General features: G+C 39.5%; 1 protein-coding gene across 10 annotated transcripts; it reads left to right on the top strand.

Annotated features, from left to right (window-relative positions):
- Positions 1–1,495: 1,495 nt before the first annotated feature.
- SSX2IP (SSX family member 2 interacting protein) lies at positions 1,496–21,375 on the top strand. 10 transcript variants are annotated; one of them, XM_046944438.1, is made up of 16 exons: positions 1,496–1,877; positions 3,745–3,839; positions 8,850–8,890; positions 10,562–10,694; positions 11,050–11,216; positions 11,447–11,647; positions 12,429–12,539; positions 13,688–13,823; positions 14,720–14,795; positions 14,880–15,051; positions 15,281–15,431; positions 17,296–17,432; positions 17,842–18,015; positions 19,624–19,735; positions 20,145–20,265; positions 20,500–21,375. In XM_046944438.1, the coding sequence occupies exons 4-16, from the start codon at positions 10,652–10,654 to the stop codon at positions 20,579–20,581; spliced, it is 1,683 nt and encodes a 560-aa protein (XP_046800394.1). In that variant the 5' UTR covers positions 1,496–1,877; positions 3,745–3,839; positions 8,850–8,890; positions 10,562–10,651; the 3' UTR covers positions 20,582–21,375. The 10 variants fall into 10 exon arrangements, 9 of the variants coding, with proteins under 9 accessions (XP_046800394.1, XP_040560526.1, XP_040560527.1 ...); XM_040704592.2 differs by having other exon boundaries at positions 1,496–1,659; XM_040704593.2 differs by having other exon boundaries at positions 1,496–1,593.
- The last annotated feature ends 1,484 nt before the right edge of the window (positions 21,376–22,859 follow it).

Genomic DNA, 22,859 nt, shown 5'->3' on the forward strand with positions numbered 1-22,859 from the left:
ATTAACCTGAGTCATAAAACAAAACAAATATACGTATATTGCACTGCAAGGATTGACTTCCTATGAACTAAGCTCTAAAAAGAACACGTTATTACAAATATTTATTACTGTTACTGCCAAACCAACAAACGGTATTTCTGCAAACACTGGGAGTATGCTGCCTACACAGCAAGATAATCAGTGTAGTAACCTTGTAATAGTTATTTTCTATCCACACGGTGAAGTAATCACGGTCTGCCTACATAAAAGAGAAATAGCCTTAATTCCAGTCCCAATAACAAGAGCAAACTCCATTCCTGGGAGATAAGTTTTGATGAGAACTTTGAGAGACTGGTTTTGGCCTTATTTTTCATTCTCGAGCTGAACTTTGAGAACCTGGAACGTTGAATGCAAAAGATTCAGGAAGCAGAAAACGACGTGTGTAGGAAATGTAATGGGATCACAGCTATGTTTGTGGCAGGAGAACCTCTAGGATTCATTTCCTTTTGAGATTTCATCCCCTGTTGCATGCCACAGAGCATCATTGTCCTCGTTGTCACTCTGTCAAGGGAAATGCTAATTTTCAGTGATACAGCCAGTATCCTGTTACCGCCTTCTTACACTGACCACGGATAATGCTCATCAATATTTGCCAGCCTGGCTGAATAGCTGAATTTATTAAAGGGCATGTAATTATACAGTTAGTTAAAATTATGTATTTTGTCGCAATTACTTCAATTTTCTCTTTGATGGTAGCTTTTGAATTGAGAATTAGATATTGTGGGTATGCACATGCATGATCACAGAATTTGATGGACTTGGATTTGAAGGTATGAAGAAAAATCAATGGGGATGTGAGTGAAGGCTGCAGTCTTGCAAGCCTAATAATGAAGGTAATCACGGACTATGGATAACGGCCAAATAAAAACATGAGGAGGTAAAGACCTGTAGGATTTCTTCGTTTCCCTAATTCATCCTATAAACTTATCACACTCACAAGATAGCGATGCTATACAGCGGGTTGGCATGCATGACTGGGTTTGTGGTTAATGAACGTTCTTCCTTTGCAATAGCTCAATGAATATGCTAACTCTGACGTTATGCAGTACACCACGGAGTCACACCAAGGGAGGTTCGGACTGGATGTCAGGACAGAGAGGGTGACAGTGTGGTGGCGTCCCCAACCCTGCAGGTGCTTCAGAGAAGCGTGGCACTGAGACTGGGACTCGGTAAGCCGGCGTTGAAACGCGTTTTCCAGACGAGCTGCCCCCAACACGGCACAACGAAATGCTTATTACACTCTTAGGAGGAAGCAGACGACGTTCCGTGCCCGGCCGCGCCCCGCCCCGGGGCGGTCTGTCACACAGCAGCCGCCCGCTCTGCCCCGCGGCCCCGGCCCGCCAACAGGTGTCCTGCCCCGAGCAGGTGCGGCGCGGCCCGCAGGGGCGGTGCGGACCCGTGGGGGAGGTCTCCTAGCAACCGCCCGGCCAATGGGAGCGGCGCTGGGGCCCGGCGCGGGGTCGACGCGGCGGCAGCTGCGGGACGCGGGGCCGCGCGGAGCTGCTTCGGGAGCCGGTCCCTCCTCCCTTCTTCCGTCTCTGCTCGCCGCAGCAGGTGGTGCTACGTGGGGCTCCTCCTCCTGCCCCTTCTCACCGGCGGCGAGGGAGGCGGGCGCGGCGGGTAACGGGCGTTGCGCGGCCGTTGGTGGCGGCGGGGCGGTCGCGGCTCGCCCTGGCTCCGGGCTGCCCGCGGGGGAAAGCCGCCGCGGACCGCCGCGGTGTGGCGGATGCTCCTTGGCAGGCCCGGGCTGACCGGCAGGGCTGAGGGAAGCTCGTCCCTGGAAGGCAGGCCCGGCGCCTTGGCGGTGTCCGCGGGGCGGCCGGCAGCGACCGCGGGAGGTGGGAGCCCTGGCGCTGCCGGGCGGTGTGAGCGCGGTTGGCTGCGTTCAGCGCGGGGTGGGAGTGGGGGCTCTGCGGGAGGCGCTGCCTGTGCAGCTTTGGCTTGCTTGCCTACTTCTTTGGAAAACAAACGCAAAAATTCGGTTTGCAGCAAGGCTCCGTTCGATTTGAGGATAGAATTGTAGCACGGGATGTGTTCGTAGTGTTACTGCAGCCCCTGTTTGCGCAGGGCGCTGTGCTGCCGGTGAGGTGCTTACACGGGGCTCCGTGTGCTGCCAAGTATGACAGGAATTCGGGATTTCAGGGGAAGGGCTCAAATCGGGAGGCGTGCAGGATGGAGCGTGGATGCGTGAGGTAAACGTTAACAGTAAAACTGAGACAGGATTTGATGCCCCTGATGAAGGTTTCAGAAAAGTAGTGGGGGAGGAAAACGTTCTTTCTGTTTCGGGAGAGAAAAAGCGTAGTGTCAGTCGTTGGCTGGACTGGAGAGGGCACGGGAGGCGATCCCAGGTTCCTCGGGCTCGGCTTGTCTCTGAAAGCAGCTGGCAGCAGATTGGAAGGAAAAGACGATCAGCAGAGGCTGCTAGGCAGCACTGCCTCTGTCAGAGTGTCCTCCCTGCACACTGCGCTGTGGAGCTGAAGGATTTCTGAGCAGAGCTTGCTTCTCTGCTTACATCTGATGGCTTTTGATGCGTGTCTTTCATACGATTTCAGCCAGCTTATGTAGTTTGCATTCCCAGCACATGGTGATGCGAGTCTATGATTTAACAGTGCTTCTTCTCCAGCTTTCACGTTAAGTGATTCATTTAATTCTGCATAGCTGCTGTGTTAAAAGAAGCAGTACGTTTTTTCTGTACATGTTTTGTCCCATTTCTCTAGCTGCTCTAGCAGAAAAGTCATAGCTTATTAATTTCTTGTATGGAAGCATCGGCTGACCTTCTTCCACCATCTTCAGATGTTTTCTGCATTTTGTGTAGGGAAGGTCATAACGATGTGTGCTATTTCAACTGGGGAAGCTCAGTGTTTGTATGGAGCCATTATGATGTTCATTTTTTTTCTGTCCTGGGCTCCAATGTTTTGTTAACTGCCTGTGAGCTGTTACTTCCAGAGGAGTAATCACAGTGACTCTGTGATCTCTTCTTGCATGATAATGCTTAACATAGAGCCTGTTGGTTTAAGTACATAGCTGAGTTGGTGTTGTGTTTTTTTTTTCTTTTTCCCTAATAATAATAATAGTTCACAAATGTGGGTTTTTACTACCATTTGTGTCGTACAAATACAACCTTTCGGGGTTCTTATCATTCAATCTTAGTGTTTATTTTCTGAATAACTCTGTACCATGAGTAAACTTTCTCACTGACCTACCCAGCACCTTTGAAAGCTCTCCCAAGAACAGAAATGCCACAAACAGATCCTGTTTGTGACTCTAATTTTTGTCTCTTTGGGGCTTTCGTATGACACTTATACAATACTTAAAGAAGAAGGAAGGGGAAAATATTTAACTTTTTCCTACCATTTCTCCTTCTTCTCCAATAATCAGTCATTAGTAAATCGCCTGGCGTGGTAGCTTAGGAGATTTTGGTAGGAAACATTGTGAAAAGTTTTTTGGAAATCCAGTCATGCTTTCTTGCCCAGGCATGTTGGCTCATTCCTTCTTTCAGTGCACTGTAGCAGACTTGTTAATGTTTCTTCTACTTTAAGTTAGGGTGACATTTCACCGGTCATATTTACTGGCAGCTAACATCTGTTCTGTGACTCTTGTAGTCTACAGGGCAACCCTTCCTTGAATCTTCTGGCATTCATTAGAGAAAGTAATTACGTTGACGACCTTCCACTCATTTTACCTGCCACCTATTTTACCTTACAGGTTACGCCCACTGAACCTTGTGAATTGCATCGTTTCTGCGAGCTGGAATGCTAGATCTGGCTCTGCCCTGTAAATATTGTCAGCTTTAGGAACTGGTGAGACTTGCACTCTCTCCCCTCTCTTTTTAAGTGCTTTCTGCTTGCAGAGACAGCGAAATCATGGAATTTGGTTAAAGCTACAGCTCAGGAAAAGGAGGAACTACAGAAGACGGAGGTCCTGATGCTTTCTTATGTATTCATGATATGCGAAGGCCTTGTAGCTGGAATAGAATATCCTGCTATGTGTAGCAAATGGTTTTTGATTTCAACAGAGGAATGAAATTCAGAAGATTAACAAAAAAAGATCTATTCTTTAGCAGTAGGAAAACGCTGATACAAAGATCCATAGTATTAGCTCAGTGTGGAGCAGGACTTTGGGAGCCAGATGAAATATTTCCACGTGTTCTGATTTTTTTCAGAGATTGCACTGATAACATTCATGTGTATATTGAAGGTAGAGCTGGATGTTGAGGCAGTAGATAAGACCTTGTAACCTGAGTGTTTGGGACAAAGGCAATAAGAGAACATTTATCACACATCACATTTTATCAGCTCTAAGGGTATGGTTTTTTTGTGTGTGGTTTCACGTATTGAATATCAAAGAAATTTCTTCTTACAACTTTCTCACAACTTGTTAAGTAAAATAGATCTGAAAAACATAGGTAAGGGATATTCTGGGTTGGTGTGCTCATAGTGAGGAAGACTTAGCAGTACCCACAGGCTGAGTGGTGGTCTTACCTGTTGAGGTTACTTTTGACAATACTGATAAGTTGAGTTGGAAGATTGACACATGTTAAATAAATGTTCTCTTAGAATTTAAGTGAAAGGACGTTCCCTTTTGTGCCCCCTGCCCTCCCCCCCCCCCCCCCCCCCCCCCCCCCCCCCCCCTTCTTTCTTTCTTTTTTTTAATTGCCACAATATTGTAAGAGCAGGGAGGAAATATCTGGAGTCTGCTTTGGTTGCAGGACCTGTCATTGAAATTACAGTATTAACGAAAGGTCACTACGACTGTAATAGGTTTATACAGGTAAAGGAGCTCTTTCAGATATGCAGTTATCACCAAATCTGAGCTATATTCTAGTGCAAATTGTCAACTTTGTTATTAAAACAGCCATAGAGAGAGAATAAACGTCAAAATTCTAGGGAAGAGATATATGGACCTTCAAGGTGATTTCATGGATAAAACAAGTGTGTTTCTTGTGACGTTATCAGGGATACATTTGTAAACCTATAGTTGTGACAACTAGTATGTACCCTAAGTTACCCTAAGTTTACATGGACTGATATGTCTTTGATTTATCCGGATAAAAGCCATCTGTTTGGCATCTGTGGATTACTAGACAAATGTAAAAACCTTAAGCAGATTCACAGCTCAACTTGAGATGTAACTGTAGTTAGAAGGAATCATGTTGCCTTTTAAGTAAATGCTAACTAACACTTTAATTTTCTTTCTTTTTTTTTTTTTAAGTCAAAATCTGTTGGAATTTGTAGTACTTATTATATGGAAGGGAAATGTTTGGTTGATGCTTTCCGGTTGATGCTGACTCACATTTTTTCCATGACATTGTAACACGGAGGGATGAGGAGAGCTCTTTCCAAAGATCGCCTTTCCTTCTCCACCTTAATTTAGGGAAAAAAGCTTTCTGGGTTACCAGATAATGCGTTTTTCATGTATCGTAGAATCTTTTGAGTTGGAAGGGACCTTTAAAGATCATCTAGTCCAACCTCCCTGCAGTGAACAGGAGCACCTACAGCTTGATCAGGTGCTTAGAGCCCCATCCAGCCTGACCTTGAATGTCTCCAGGAACTGAGCACCCACCCCCTCTCTGGGGCAACCTGTGTCAGTGCCTCACCACCCTTACTGTAAAAAAACTTCCTCATGTCCAGTCTAAATCTCCTCTCTTTTAGTTTGAAACCATTTCCCCTTGTCCTGTTGCAACAGACCCTACTGAAGAGTCTGTTCCCTTCATTCTTACAGCCTCTCCTTTAGATACTGAAAGCCCGCTCTCAGGTCTCCCTGGAGACCTTCTCTTCTCCAGGGTGAACAGCCCCAGCTCTCAGCCTGTCCTCATGTTTCATCCTTGGGATCACTGTTTTGGCCCTTGTCTGTTCATGCTCTTGACAGCTACGCGTCTCTGAGGAGAGAGATAAGCTAAGAGAGATAAGCTATGTGGAGTCCTCAATAAGCTACGCGTATTGAGGACTCCACATCTGGATGCAGTACTCCAGGTGAGGTCTCACCAGCACACTGGAAAGGAGCAGGATCATCTCCCTTGCCCTGGTGGCCATGCTTCTTTTGATGCAGCTGAGAATATGGATGGCTTTCTGGGCTGCGTGGGCACATCGCTGGCTCATGCTCATCTGCTATCTACCAGTATCACCAAGTCCTTTTCAGTAGGGCTGTGCTCCATCCTTACATCCACCAGCTTGTACTGATGGTGGGAGTTGCCACGGCCCTTGTGCAGGACACTGCACTTGGTTTTATTGAACCTCATAGAGTTCACCAAGGCCCACTGCTGGAGCACATCTAAGTCTCTCTGAATGACATCTCATCCCTCGGGCATGTCAGACCGCACCACACGTCTTGGTGTCATCTGCAAACTTGCTGAGGGTGCACTCGCTTGCACTGTTGATGTCATTGATGAAGATGTTAAAGATCAGTGCTCCCAGTACTGACTCCTGCGGGACACCACTTGTCGCTGATCTCCATCCGGTCACTGTCACACCCTGTGCAGTTTAGAGATGACCAGATGGTGTAATATGATCGCGGTACAGTGCTACTACAAGCTTTTCTCTCCTGATGCAGAGTTGCCTGAAAGAATTTTATTAACTCAGTTACACTTACTTGCTTTCAAGTTTAAAAGTGACATTCGGATTTTTAGAAGTATACTGCGATGTGTGAAGTTTATAATCCTAGTGCTTATTGCTTGTGGGTTTTGCATTTTGACAGTCTGAACTCAGGCTCACTTTATCTGATTTATCTTGAATCTTGGCACAGTCGTTGACAATCCCTCCCCTGCACCCCAGAGTGCAAAAGAGTGATTTTTAAGAACCACTTTTGCTTCTCTATTTGTAGTGTAGCTTTCAAAGTTCAGGGAAAGCTTATTTGTGAAAAGAAAGGTGCACGTTAATGAATCATGTAGGAGTTTATAGGGAAGGCGGGGGACACTTTCTTTGTTTTCAGATTTCTTTTTTTAGTTGCAATGAGGTGGCTCTGCCACTGGGTTCACCCCATGTGAAATTGGCCCCCAGATCCTCCAAGGTCTTGTTCATCACTGGAACAAAAGTGACACTGCCAACAGGCAAAGTAATGTCTGGCAGGCACTGGGTCATTACAGATATTTGGGTGAGTCACCAACCCTATTAGTGAAATAGCTGCATAGGCAGAATGGGCACAGAAAGAAAATCATTAAGTGGTTACAGTAGCTTTGGCTGTTGAGAAACCTGTTCTTTTCTCCTCTTTCCCACCCATAGATTTTTTAGTTTCAGTATGAGATTCCAGGAAACAGCAAATGTTGATTTATTTATTTTTTTATTTTTAGCTTCTTACTGTGTGTTTTACCAACGGGATTTAAGAGGGTTGGGGATGGGGGGAGGGAAACAAACAAGAAAAACAACTCAATTCCTCCTCTTCCCCCTCGACAAACTGAAGCAGGAAACCTCTTGACCTTTCTCTTTAGTTAAAGCTTTCCTGTGCTAAGTTGGATAGCCCGGAGAGATCCCACAAACACTTTTAAATCTTGTGTACTACTTTATTATTTTTCTATGATTAATCAAATACTGCTTCGGATATGCACTGAACGCATTCCTCCGTATGTTGTGGTGATTAAAAGGGGTACTGTAGAGTACTAAAGGCAGAGTTTCTTATGAATACGGTGCATCAAAATTCATTTTGCATCCCCGCTATCTTCATTAGGGATGCTCATATGTAGCTCTTGCATGTTTCAGTGAGTCTATTTTGAGCTGTGTTGCTCCAGAGAAACAGCCCAGATTGGCAAGGAAATGTAGCTGATGATTCTTAATCACGAGGTAGCTTTAAAAATCCTTGCTGAGGTCCTGAACTGGCAGCAGAAGCCATGTGGAACTGATGAGATGATCTTAGCACGGAACTAAAGGCTTGTGGCATTCCCTTCTGCAGCTGACGTGGGGATTGTCTCGTGCACATCTGAGTGCGGTTCTAAATACAGCATATAAAGATGATGCAAGTACGAAATGCTGACTGTGCTCTTAACTGATAACTGCTTCAAAGCTAGTGCATTCTTCTGATGCTGAGGGACAATTTAAGCTACTTTTGGGTGTTGGTTTAATAGCTGAAGTTCTTTAGTTTAGTGCTCACCAGATAGTGAATTTGTGGTGTATGTTTGTGCGTCTGATGTATTGAACAGTATGTGCTTTAAGTTGCCCTTTCAAGTCAAAAAGCTCTAGAATCCTTCATGTGAGAAGACTATGGTTGCATTATATAGATGAACATTTTCATATTCCCTCTGTATTTTTGCATTCTATATAATTGCTAGACATCCTTCTGAACCTGTCTTTCTGTTCATTTTCATTGTATCCTCTTGTTGGTGCACCTAGAAACAAAGCTTCAGAGGAGAGGAGCCCTCAGAAGGCTTTTTGCTGCGAGTAACACAGCATGCAAAATTGCAAAACTAAAACATGGAGAATCATTGCATTCTACCACGTGCATTAGTCCTGATTTCACTTTCAGTCAAGTGTTGTGTGGGTTAGTAGATGAGTCAAAACAGTGTTCTCAGTGTAAAGACCTGTGGATTGATGATATTGTACTTGGAGGTAATTTGGCTGGCAAGATCTCTTAGGGGTTGTGTGGTTTCTTAAAGAATAGAAGCCAGGTTATTTGAAATGAATTGCATATCTGAAGAGTTGGTAGTATTTTTGTAGAATTTCCAATAGCCCTTAATGGAATTTGTGTGTTTTGAGTTTCAAATTCTTTATTAGAATGCAGGATTGCGTTCTATATATACTTCTATAATACATTCTATAATACTTGTAGTTGCGTTCTATAATATTTGTAGTTTAATTTGCCTTTTTCCCACTCTTTCTTTGCAGGTTTGTCTATCTGATGGATCCAACAGAAGCCAAATAAGCATGTAAGAAGCGTCTTCATTTTATTTTGTCTTTGAATTACATTTTTAAAAAGCACGGTTGACTTCGTTGGGAAAAATGAAAAGAGTCCCTTACGGACATCAGAAATGACAGACATCAAGTCAGTCATTTCCTTTAGGATCTGAATATTCACTCTCTTTTTTGGCACATCTTAGTTTTACAGGAAGAAAACACTGAAAAATGTGGATGTAGAGAGGGACACATCTCACTTTTGAATGAGAATGGCCGCTAGATTGTTACAACGCTTACTGTGTCTTCTCACTGTCTTATGTGTACTTTCTGATGTGTAATTCAGTACTTTCTGCACGTTTTCCTCTCATCTGAGGAATAGTTGTGTACTTTTTCATCCAGGAATATTTATGAACCTGCGGAAATATGTAGTGGGCTATTTTATTTCCTAGTGTGGAATGTTCTGTGGCGTGGCTGTGCACCAGTATAACCCCTTAAAAAGTTGACGTTAATTTGGATGCTGTTTTGCACGCTTTAAAATGTCAATAAGGAGATTCTTGTTGTTTCTTCTCTGTTCACAAGAGACCTTGTGAGTAACAGATCACCCGCGATTGTCTATTGGCTTAAATAGACAGCGGTTTGTTTTTCCAAGTGATAGCTTTCCCCACAATGATAAAAAAGCAAGGTTTTGGTGTCAGCATTTCAGAAGTTGCATTTCCAAGAGTGCAGTTAATAGAGCTCCAGGAGGAGTTAGTAGCAAACTTGTCTGTACACCTTAAAACCTATGGCATCCGTCTCAAACTGACTTGAGATTTTGGTCAACAGTTGTAATTTTTAAAAATGGGAGCCTTCTTTCCTGGACAGGTGAAGAGTTTGTTTTCCTGAAGGTTGGCTGTTCCTACAACAACTAATGAGTTAGACTGTCTAGATCTTAAACATCAGAGCTGGATTTTAAATTTCTGGCCAGCTCTAATGCTTTGTGTGTCTTCATGCTGCGAAGTGCAGGGTGATGAGACAATCAGCTTGTTCCTTCTTATGAATGTGTGAGTTTCTTTTGGTTTTCAAAGGGATGGTGCTCTATACTGAGTGACTGTGCCAATGGGATAAGGCTTTTCCTATTCTACAGTCCTTCAGCAATTTTGGAGATGTTGCAAAGAATGAAGTGGCTTCCCAGGGAAAAGGCAATATAGCTGTGTATAGGCAGTACAATAAATTGTATAGGTTAAGTTGAATAGTTAAATATGTACTAGAAGTTCTTTTGCCTTCTCTGCCAATAAATCTCTTCCAGAATATTCTTTACCCTTTATGTAATAATCTTACTAAGACAGATTGATGTTAAGCTTCATAGAAACTTTTCTTGATAAAATTGCTTTCTGGTTATACAGCAGAAAAATACTGGATGTTTGGCTCGCTGTGTTTTCTCTCATACACATCAACAGAAACAATTGAATTATCTACAGTGTCTTTATTCTTTTCATGTGCAGATGGCGTTTAAGTCTAAGCTGATGGTTTAAAAGACATGCTTAAGTCTGAGGCTAGGTATAGATAGATGCATCACTTGTACAGCATAATATTTACTGTGATTATGGTGTTCTTTACAGTGTAAAGAAGAAGAAAAAATGTCACGTGATTTAGGTCTAGTAGTCTGTCTCCTATGTTTACTTTAATCTTCTAGCTGTTAATCTGAAATGCTCTTACTATTCTAGGAGATGCCTACGTAACGCAGATTGCCAGGAATTGTACTAAATACTTCACTGCTGAACGGGTTGCTCAGGTACCCTGCCTGTTTTGTTGCTATGGGAGATTGGAAGACTGTGGCTGTGCCAGTGCTGTCATCAGGTAATCTGGTAACATTTTAAATTTAGTAGATGTGCTAATTCCACCAGGGTATTATAGCTGCTAAAGAGAGATTAGGGTTTTAAACATGAGATTTATTTAACATGAAATTAACCAGTCTAATATGTACAGTAATTTTTTTAATAGAAATGCTGCTGGAATGCAGTAGAATTTATCTGTCCTTTTAAAATTGTTGTTGTGGTATGTTTATTATGTGTTTTATTTCATTCTTAGCTCTAGATTTGTGAACATCTATGAATAATAATTTCAATAAAGGGATTTAATTTTTAAGGTTTTTTTGTATGTGATGTCCTGAACTACTAGCCCTGAATTGTTTCTTAATGTTTTTTACTTTTAGATAGCAAAAATATATTTCAGTATACCTCAGAGAAAAAGATATCTCCCCCAAACATGAACGCTCAAGTGCTACGCTTGCCACTGCCTTCATCCAAAAGCATGCACAGCTTTTTCAGTGCCTTCTGCACAGAAGAGAATATTGAACAGAGTATATCCTATCTCAATAGGGTAAGCCACATCTTGTTTATTGGAGGTTTTTTGAAAATGTCTTTAAGTCAGTTTTGGTAATGAAAATGCACTGTGTTTGGAAAGCTTCTTTCTGAATGCTCAGAAGCTGAAGTTGGTATGCAGAAGAACATATTTTTTTGCCTTCTTAGAGGATTTTAACTGATACTGTTCATCTGGGAGATTTATCCAGGTATTTATTCCACCCCCCTCTCCACCTTGTCTTTCACCAGGAATTGACAACATTGGGCTTTCCTTCTATTTATGCGGAGTCCAAAGGAAAGGAATTAAACTTAATATCTATCATAAATTGCATGAATGAATTGCTTGTACTGCAACACAAGAACCTTCGAGCTCAGGAAGAAGTAGAAATGCAGCATCTGAAACTGGGTAGCGATATGGATCACTTACAGAACTGCTATGCTAAATTAAAGGTAGAAAACAAGATGATATGTACTTTCTTAACAGTTAATTTTTTTTACCTCTCCAGTATTAAGTTGCAATTGTATTTTTATGGATATTCTTGTTTTTTGAATTTTTTCATCTGAAAGCTCCTAAATGAGGTATGAATTAATGAGACAACTGAAATCTTGCTTAGAAGTTTTCTTTAATGATTTCTTTAATCAAGGAAAACAAATGTTGAATGCTTCAGTTGAGCTCATTCAGTCTTGTCCAAAAGAATATGCCAGGCTCTAAAAGATAAATTCACAATATAACTGTAACCAGTAAAAAGAAATACCCTGTGTAGGTAACTTTTCTAGTATGTGTCATCACTCTTCTCCTTATGTATCGCCTTTTGCATTTCTTTTTGTCATTGCTGGATTTCTTGGGTAACCGACCACAAAGCCTTTTTATAAAGATTGCTCAGAAGCTATTGGCAAAACTTAGGTTAAGTTTTGCTTTATGTAAAACGTCCCATTTGCTTTGTTGTGGTCACAACTTGCATATCTACGTTTGTTATTCTATTGTTTTTTAAGAGAAATTCTCCACTAAAATCGTTCCTGACCCATACATGTTGCTTACTATCTCCTGGAGAATCAGAGTTCTTGGTCCAGAAAATAGAACTTGTTGAGAATGCAAGGTGAAACATTGGTGGTCAAATATGCAGGCAGACTTGTCTCAAGGTGGTTTAGCCTCTTTTTTTTTTTTTTTTGCATTATTTTTTATCCTTAGCTATTTTGTATTGGTACTGAAATGTCAACATTTTTTTTCTAGGAACAGCTGGAGTTATCTAAAAGGGAAATAGTTGGCCTTCAGGAAAGAGACAGACAACTGCAAAGCAAGAACAGGAATTTGCACCAGTTACTTAAAAATGAAAAGGATGAAGTGAGTTATGTACATCAATGCAAATCACTACATAGATTTTTTTTTTTTTAATAATGATGATTTTGCAAGGTTTCTGGTAGCTGTTCACATTGAATATTTTTTGGTTTTTTGCTGGTAAATGTCTCTCAGTGAAGTGAAACTGACGTATTGCACACCAACTAAATACATTTTTTAATGGATAGGTCCAAGTTCTGATTCTACTGGAGAGCACTACAGAAGCATGTACAATTTTATTATGCTTTTGGTTTTTGATCATACATTATCTTGTGTTTTTAAAAATGTATGGAAGCAAGAGGGAGCTGTAGGATTCAGTCACATCCTCAGATGTACATGTATGGAAGCACTTTTTCTTTGTTACATTCTAGAAGTGAGCAAAAGGTAGGGGGTGGGGGAAAGATCATGCCCATTGAACTTGAGAGTCTTGGAAGAACCCAGATCAGAAAGCACTATCCTTAGTTTGGTATTTGTTTCCGTGTGATCCCTGCCACACTGTACTATATGCTTCTAAATTTCTTTAAACGTTCTCTTCATTCATAAACATTCAGCAGGCAATCACAGCATTATCTGTATATAAAAAACTTCAGAAGTTCCAACTTAAAACCTTGGGCATGTTGAGCTAGCTGTATGTTGTCAGGGTTAAAACTGAGTCAAAATCCTTCCAGCCTATTGGTACTATTGTGCTTTGTGATCTGTTTTAATATTCTTTTGGTCTAAATAGTATGACCCTCTTTTCCCATCCTGCTTTCCAAAAGGAACAAAGAGTTTGTTGTTTTTTGATGTAAACCTAATAAACGTAATTTAATGTTAAATTAGGTACTAAATGTTATTTACTGAAGTCAAAAAGATGTCTTTCTCCTTGTAATGAAGATATTGGAGAAGATATCGCATGAATTGTCAAAAAATGTACTTGGTTCTTCTTAAGGACTGTAACATTATAATATATTCCTTACTGTGTTGGTTTGTGCATAAAAGCAACTAAATTTTCTAAGGTAAGCCTTAGGTAATCTGTAGGTTGTGGGAGTTCTCCTGATTTCTGTTGTCAGTTCCTTTATCCAGAAATAGTTTAGTATAAGCACCATTTCACATCTGTTTTGTTTTTCTGAAGAAATGTGTCTATGTTGAACTTTTTCTTGTGGGATTGTTTTTAGGTTCAGAAGTTACAGAACATAATTTCAAGTAGAGCAACACAGTACAATCATGATATGAAGAGGAAAGAGAGAGAATACAACAAATTAAAGGAACGCTTACATCAATTAGTCATGAACAAAAAGGACAAAAAGATAGGTAAGTAGAGTGCCATAGCAAACCAGTAAATTTTGTATGTTAAAAATGTTTATATTTGATTTTAGGTATGTTCATATCACTTTTCCCCCGTGCTTAAGTACCCAGTGGAACACTGAATGTATTGAGAATTTTTTGTTAGATGAAATGTCGACTGATGTCATTGTAAAGGAAGTCCTACTCTTACTTTCTTATCCCTCTTGCCACCCCCCAAAAAACTCTCAGCTGTTTGCCATCTATAGCATGTCATATTTTAGTGAGCTTGTTTGGTTTGCTGAATCAGAAGACAACTATTCATGTTGTTGCTGAGTTAGTTTTGCTTTTCTGAAACCATGCAAGTAAAACAGACCACATTAGGATGCTGTAGCGGGAACACCTATTTTAGTAACAGAAGGTAACTTAGTATCTGCACAGTAATCTGTAGAAATCTCACACTTAAGTGAACAAAATTCTTAATGTTTTCTTTACTCAAACTTGCTAATGCTAATTGAAATATCACTGAGGTCAAAATACCCAGATCTTAAATTTATTTCCTGCTTCCTTGAGAGCTAATGAGAATTGAGCTTGAACTACTATTCTGTTGTGATTTTTAAAATAATGTATACACAATTTATATAAAAGCTGTAATGGAGGGTGCTGGTGTTCTTTAGAAGTGTATAAAATAGAATAACATCCCCACCCTGGCTTTCCAAACACAATTTTCTTTCTATCCTCATTTATTTTACTCTTGCTTTGTTAAGCTGGGCAACGTGATCTCATTTCAGTCTTAAGACTGAGGGGGATATTTGGGTAATGTGGTCTTTTGACAGTAATTACATAAAAAGGTAAAAGAAGTGTCATCTGAATATTGATGTAATTGCACATTGTTTCATGCTTTGAAATCTCCATTTCGTTTGTAGCTATGGAAGTTCTAAATTATGTTGGTAGAGCTGATGGGAAGAGAGGTGCGTGGAGGACTGATAAGACGGAAGCCAGGTGAAATTGTAGTTGTTTTAGAACAACATTAATTGAGGTATTTGTTATGTTGTCACCTTGTTACTGTCACATTTCTGCTTCCAGAAATGAGGAACAAATGTACAAAGTTCTGCTAAATGACTATGAGCAACGCCAAAAACAACTTTTATTGGAAAATGCTGAACTGAAGAAAGTTCTTCAGCAAATGAAGAAAGAGATTATTTCACTTCTTCCACCACAGAAACAAAAACCTAAAGAAAGGTGTGAAGATGGGCCAGTAAGTATTCTTCGTTAAGCTTAAGTCTGTGGTAGCTTGCAGTGCTGGAGCCATCTGATTATTAAAATACTTCCTGGAAGGCTTGCAATGGAAGGACCTGAAAAAAATCTTTTCAGTGTATATAAGGGTTTTACTTTTCTTTGGTAAAACAAATCTATATACGTATTTAAATATGTATTTTTTTGAATGGTAAGATGGGTTGCATCAGGCTTTGTTTCTATTTCTTCAGGTACTTTCAGACTTAGAGGAGGACATTGGAGAGTTCAATAAAGAGAATATGTGGGAACTGTCATGTGAAACTGTGCGAGAGCAGCTTACCAACAGCATTAGAAAACAATGGAGAATGTTGAAAAATCATGTTGAAAAGCTGGATAACCAAGGTGATGTTTAACTCTTACACATGCACATAGAATTATCAGCAACATTTTATTTGGTGTCGTGCTCTTTGGATTTACGTTACTGTATGTCTAAACTAAGTGGAAGCTAAAATGGAAGGGATTGTGACTTGGTAGACTCCCTGAAAAGGCTTGTGATTGTCATTTTCTGTGTGAGTTTAAATTGTGGGAAGTTAGGAAAGGAGTCGCCTAGCAAGTCTGTTATCCTGGGAGTAGACACAGTTGTAGTTCGACAGAGTAAACAGCTTTCTTCAGAAATAATTTATTTTTCTTTTGGAAATGCATGCCCTCTCATATGCAAGTCACCCCAAAAGAAATGCCACCTATTTATTTCCATGCGAACTATAACAAATACAAAGAGCAGAGTAGCACTAGTTAATAGAGTAAATTCTGAACTACCTAATACCATTTTTTCAACATAGTCACCATCAGTAGCTGTGTGTTTTTGCCAGCAATGAACGAGAACCTATGTGTCATGCTTACAAAAAAAAACCAAAAAGTCTGCATTAGTGGAGGTGACATGCTGTTATCCCTACTGAAACACACCACGCACCATCTTGCTTTGCTCACATCCACTCTGTTTGGTCCCCATAAACACTCTGCAAGCCATTTTTTTTCCTGCATGGAGGAATTCAATGACACACCTTTGCTTCACGTGCACTTCTGTGTCAGATGATAGCATCTGCTGTGTTCTGCTGCCTTCTGTTACATGGCAACAAAATGTAGCAATGCTGGTGGGAAGGTTCAACTTCTACTTCCATACCATCATGGTCTGCCTCTGATGTTGTGGGCCAACTTAAGCAGGAGGCATTATTTCAGAACATCCCTTGTAAATGTTGGTTGTATTTCCCCATTTCTCTGAGCTGTTCAAGTAATGCAGATATTCAGTTTCTTTCAAAGCATGATATGTGATACATAGATCCCTCTTAGAGTTTGAGCTTGTCACATCTATATCTCTACTGCTTCTGCTGGCATTCTAAAATGAACTAGTTGATGGTATGGTGTTGGGCTCTCCTCGTTTCCAGCTGTTAAACAGCATTAAAAGACAGCTAAAAATATATAAAATTCTTTCCTAGTATTATTTTCCAACATAAGCAAATGCTGCTGCTACAACAAGGATGTTTGCAGTCAGGAATAAGAGTGAGAAGGTCATGAATGCAGTTGCAAATAAAAGAGCAGGTGGTCTCTGGTATTGACATATTCTTATAGAAAGGATTTTAAGATCGCTCATTCTGAGTAATACTTGACTCAGTATACTAACTGAAAAGTAATTGTAAGCATCAGGAAAAAGGATTCAAATATTTGCAGTCATTTTTGTTTTGTTTTTATTTTTGAATTTATAGAGACGACCATGTTCTAATCTGTTAGCATTTGCTGAGTGTTTAAATACTGTCATCAGGGGATCAAAACTTGGCATATTACAAATGCTGTGATAGTGGTATCTTTGTACAACCACGTATTTCATTATTTAATCTCATGGACATTTTATTCCTCTCTGATTCATTCCTTTTCTGGGTTAAAAATGTGCACACAGTGTTCCAACTGTTAGCTCTGTTTCTCCTTCATAGAACATGAGGGGAAAAAACTTTCCTTTTTTATCTATGATATATATAGTTACTGCCGTACTCTTATGAACATACAGGCCCTTCAGTAGTGGGCTCAGAATAGGTTAACCATGTATCAGTGAAAAGAAACCTGTATTTGTTGTGATTTTCTTTTAAATAACATGGTGAATGTGTCTTTTGGAATAAAACTATTACAGCTTAAGAATCTTTGCTATTGCTTTGAGTCCTAAATGTTACTTAAAAATAACTCTTCACAACTTTTTGCCCTTTTCCCCCTCCCTTAGTGTCACGTGTGCATTCAGGAGCTTTGAATGACAAAGATGTAATTTCAAGGGAAGACCATGAGCTGGAAACTGAAAAACTAGAGTTAGAAATTCAGCAATGTAAAGAAATGATCAAAACTCAGCAGCAACTTTTACAGGTAGCAGGCTTTAAATTTTCTTATTTTCAAGACCAAATCTGTGAATTATTATTATTTTTTTTTTTAATGTCACTTATCACTCACCTCTGAGTTTTTCTCCTTTTATTGACAGTCCTTTTTAAATAGGATGTTTCAGCGGTTGGTCTAAGTGGGCTATTCAGTTGATCAGTAATTTAATGGATTTGTAATCCTGGTAGGAGAAATTCTGGGAGTTAGTAGACATGAGGAAGGCTGATAAGGCCAGCTGTCTGAACAGAGGTTTTGCTAGCTGCTTGAAACTCTGCCCCTACCAACTGTGTTGCTTGCTTATCAAGCTTCAACTGTGTTTTTTGATGAAATTGAATCTGTGGAAATTCTAAACAACTTAATAGTCATTCCAAAATTATTATTTCTGTATTTATATCTACAGCAACAGCTTATGTCTCCATGTGATGATGACACCACTCTGTTGCTACAGGACTGTTATTTGCTGGAAGAAAGAGAGCGTCTTCAGGAAGAATGGAGGCTATTTCAAGAACAAAAAAAGAATTTTGAGAAGGAACGAAGAAGTTTTACAGAAGCTGCTATTAGATTAGGACTAGAGGTATTAGAAAAGTGGAAAGGTATTAGAAAAGGAACTCCTATGGAAGACAGTATAACAATAACTCTAATACAGACTAAAAACTACCTAATGCGCGTTGTCTGTTTGCTTCTATCTCTATACAGAGAGCTCGTTCTCCTACTTTGTAAAACATAGCTTTGGTCATTGCAGCAGATCATTCAGCTGGCACTAGAACAAAACAACAAACACCAAATTTCTTGTGTATATTGGAATATGAGTTTGCAACTGGGATGAATCATTTTTCTTGCAGCTTTGGAAATATCTAGGTACTTCTGAAAGATCTGTCTGCTTACTCATTAAATCCTTGATTAGGGGCTGTTTCAGTTTAGCCTCATAAGACAGCAAGGTTTATTCAAATCACAGTCAGATTTGATTGCAGTATCAAATTCTCGAAGGTTCTCGATTTCTAAATTTTCATGGAAACCAGTTTTGCAGAAAGCCAAAATGTATCTTTGCCTCAGCAGGGCCATTTTGTGTTCTTGTAGTTAAGCTGGCCAGTGAACAAACTTTTATATTGCGAGGGAATTGGGGTGGGTATTTCTCTAAATGTGCTCTAGCATGTCTTTTTGTCTGGCCAATAGTTAGGATCAAAACATGAAGAAGACTGCAAATTTAGCAGGGAGGAACATGAAAGGTCAAGAACATAGAATATTTTGAGTTTTACTTGAGACACTGGTACAACAGTAGTTCACACAGTGACAAATATTGACTCAGGCCACTACATACATAATCACGCATTCTTCAACTTTTTCCTTTTATTTTACTTGCAGTTGAGTGAATTCTTGAATTTACTGTGATCTTGAATTTAGCTCTGTAATTTTTGAGGGATAATAAGTTTGTCCTGAAATATTTAAGACTGTATTACTACATAAATGTAGTTACCTGTGCTTCTTAGTGTTAAAATACTTAAATTTGAAGGGAGAAATGGCAAAGTAGAAGCAATGCTGTAAGCCTTCATGTTTTATATGATGGGAGCATTCTGTGTCACTGATGTTTTTTGGTGTTAGAATAGCTCGTCTCTTGATTCTACATCCCTTGTATCTTTTTGAAGATTGTCTTTAGTCAGAATTTTCCACTTCTGTGCTCATAGAGTGATTGGAAAAGCAAACATCATCTTTCTTTCTGCTCAGATTTTTTTAATGGAAGTGATCCGTGCTATTTTCAATGTCACTTGTATTTGTTTATGAGAAAGCTGAGGACTAAGATTGAAGCAGTAATCCTTATTAGCAACTGCCTAGAAATCAGAGGTATCTCCACAAGGTAGTACAGCACTGTGGGGGTTGGGGGGAGCACAGGAGGCAGTGGTAGGAGATTTATGTCACTGGAGTGGAGAACTGTAAAATGAAAGGATTATTCAGACCTCTGAAACAAACCACAGGGTTTGGCTTGTAAATACATACCTCCTCAGCTAATCCTTGTTGGAATCAAAAGCTTCCTTACACAACTGTAACTCTTTATTCAATTGCTGACTTGCCTTAGTTGCATGGGTATTCCATGCTTGATTTTTTTTTTTAATGGAATAGCATCAATTTAATGCAGACTAAGCCTGTTTATGTGGTCATAACTTTAAATGGTCATTTCTTTTCCTAGAGAAAAGCATTTGAAGAAGATAGAGGAGCATGGTTGAAGCAACAGTTTTTAAGTATGTCTACTGATTACAAGCACTCTGAAAATGTGACAACTCCAAGTGCCTTCATAGGAAGCAAGTATTTGGTTCAAATTATATTACTGCAGTATGCTTTTTCCTCCTTTTACCTATAGGATGGTTAGGATATAATTCATTTCCATAATAGAAAAAAACTGTATTTTTAGGAGCAGGTCATTTGCCTTGTTGCTCGTGAGGAATGATTTGATTCTAATGATCTCTGAGCAAGTTGTGAGATTTATTTAAGACTGTGTACTAAAGCTTTTGATTTATAATAATCTTTTTTCAAATTGTGGTGTTTCTGGCTGTATTTATTATTGCAGTCATTCTGTAAGTTGGGAGGAAGGTGTTTGTTGTGCTCCCTTTTTTTGTTTGTCCTTTCTTTTCTGATAGAAGACTTAAAATCTAATCCTTCAAATGTTTTCAACTGTAGCATGAGCTAACTGATTATATGTATGCCTTCTAGCTTCTGACCAAGACAATCGGTTAGTGAACTCAATGTCTCAGCAAAGAAAACCTCACTGTAAGCTGAGTGGTCCTGTTTCTGCTGAGTCCTGCCAGACTTCTCAGTATATTTCACAAAACAGGTATCTCAGATGATGTGGATGTTTCTTGTGGGTTTTTTGTTTGTTTTTCATAGTGCTGAACTCTATTTAGAGCAGCGATGAAGTTGTGATAGCTTACAGAAAGATCTAATCTAGGTCTTACGATTGATATGTAGAAGATACATTAACCATCATAACAGTATTGTGATTCTCTTTGAAGTGTAATTTGTAACTGAATGTGCAGTTATTTAAGCTGTAACTTTATCTTTTTACCAGTTCCAATGCTGCATTAAAGAAACCTGCTGGAGACAGCATGCCAAATCAGTGGGAGGAAAGTGACAAGGAAGAGACTGAGTAATGCACAATCACAGGAAGACTGAAGATGGCACTCTGCTATGTAGAAACTTGCACATAGAACAACTGCCTTAGACTTCCTAGGGTTGCCTGCTGTTTTGTTAGAGATATTCATAAACTTACTGTTCTAAAGTGTAACAGGATGCTGTGAGTTTGATCATTCTTCTGAAGGGTTATGTGGTAAGCTGAGCTGTGATGTGTATGTATGTGTGCACATGGCTTTTTTTTTTTTAGACCATTTCTTGCAACTCTTGAAAGATGCTTATTTAAAAGTATATTAAAGCTTTGATATTTTTCTAGTAACAGAAGCTGTGATTCTGTGAATGAAGCTATGGTCTGAAACTTTGGCTGTAATGAAATATTGGATCCTAATGTTTCTTTTCATCACAGACAGAGATAGCACTTTTAGGAATGGTTTAATTATTGGAAACACTCATCTTGAGAAACATCTCAAGCGTAACTGACGTTAAAACTTCTTTTGCCTCAACTTGAATGTACAGTATACTGTAGATTTTTAAACAAGTTCTATATTTATTAATTTACGTGACTTGAAAATACCTCTTTGATATTTCAGATGACCTAAGGCGCGAAATCTTTATATATTTGTGAATAGACAAAATGATTATGCTGAGAAACCACGAAATGAAACGCATACATCCATAGTATTATTTTACATGGTATTTTAAATTGTTTTATAGTGATACTCTGTTTACAGACGCATTAGGACTTTCAGTGGTTCAGTCAGGAATAAAATTATTTCAAATGTAAAAAATAAATGTGTAAGCCTGTTTTAAGAAACTGGTTCTGTGATTTGTGAACGCTAATTTATTTTTTTTTCAATTATCATGGTTGTAGGGCCAAGGTTTGCTGTCTATTTGATGCTAGTTTTGTGTTGCTTATTTTTCATCTTAGTGGGATCCAGAATTTTTGGTGTAGCCTTAGGGAAATCTATGTTGTTTATAACTTTCTACAAATAGCCGTGTGCAGATGAGATGTTTCAAAGTCTCCTTCACCTGAGTCAATTCATGTACTCTTCCTTGTCCATTACATATCCATCTCTTCTGTTTTGGTTGCTCACGCGTTTGTTAATGTGTGAGTATAGCTCTGGCCCCAGTCAAGTTAAGCTTTTGGAACGTGCCTCAAACTTTTGCACTTCTTGAGGTCGGTGGAAGGAAATTAACTCTGAAACCTAGAATACTTCACTGATGTTGCATTGCTGCTCTGCTCTTAATCCACAACTGGATGTAATAGAGTGACTAGGATACTTGGAAAAAGTAGCAGTAGAATAACATGAAAGGAAAACTGGAATTCTCCAAGGAGGATAGGAAGTTTTGGAGTATTTGCTGATTAGTTCAGCGTGTTGAGCTACTGCTTGATTTGAAATAGTAGTCAGTGCAAAGTGCAGGGAATACTTGTGAGAACCATTCCGTATCCGTAAAGAAGCAGAACTGTATATACTGATCCTGTTGGTTAGCTCTTTTTCTGCATGGGCAACCAGATAGGGAAAACAATACAAATATCATCACATTGCATTTCTTTTTAAAAAGAATATTTTAAAAATGTATTTCTTCAGTTCCCTCTCAATAAATGATTGTTACTCGTAAGTTCTACTGAGCTTATGCCTTCCCCACAATACCTGACAGAACTTGCATAAATATAGTCATGAAAGAGTAAAAAAACCTGTATCTAAAATTACACTCAAAGATGTAAGCTGAAGAATTTAAGGTACGTATTGACAACAGCATGAAGCTGTGTAAGGACAGGTACAGGCTGAGCATTAGGAGAAGGTCCCTCACCAGAAAGGGAATTGGATACTGGAACAGGCTCCCCAGGGCACTGATCGTAACATCAACTGTTGGAGTTCAAGTAGTATTGTACAATGTTCTCAGACAACGTTTGTGTTTCGGTAGTGCTGTGAGGAGCCAGGAGATGGGCTCGGTCCCTGTGGATCTCTTCTGACTCCGGATTTTCTATGATTTGAAGTGGGAGAACATTAATTTACATGCAAGACTCTTATTTTGAAACTAATTTACTCAAGATCGGTGAATCCATAGTTGAGGCAATTATCAGGATGCCACTAGGGGCTGCTGCTGTTCTGAAGTGATTGTTCTCTGATGTTTTCTGGGGGCACTCAAACATGTTCTTGGTAGATACTTTAATTGGACTGTTTTACTAAGCAATTTTTCACGATGGTCACTTTTAGGGTAATAGTGCCTTTTGAAGAGCAAAATAATATATTATTTTTTAATCTCTTGTACCTACTGAATGATTAGGAACCTAAT

Source organism: Gallus gallus, chromosome 8 (assembly GCF_016699485.2).
Source record: "Gallus gallus isolate bGalGal1 chromosome 8, bGalGal1.mat.broiler.GRCg7b, whole genome shotgun sequence".
Classification (NCBI taxonomy): Eukaryota; Metazoa; Chordata; class Aves; order Galliformes; family Phasianidae; genus Gallus; species Gallus gallus.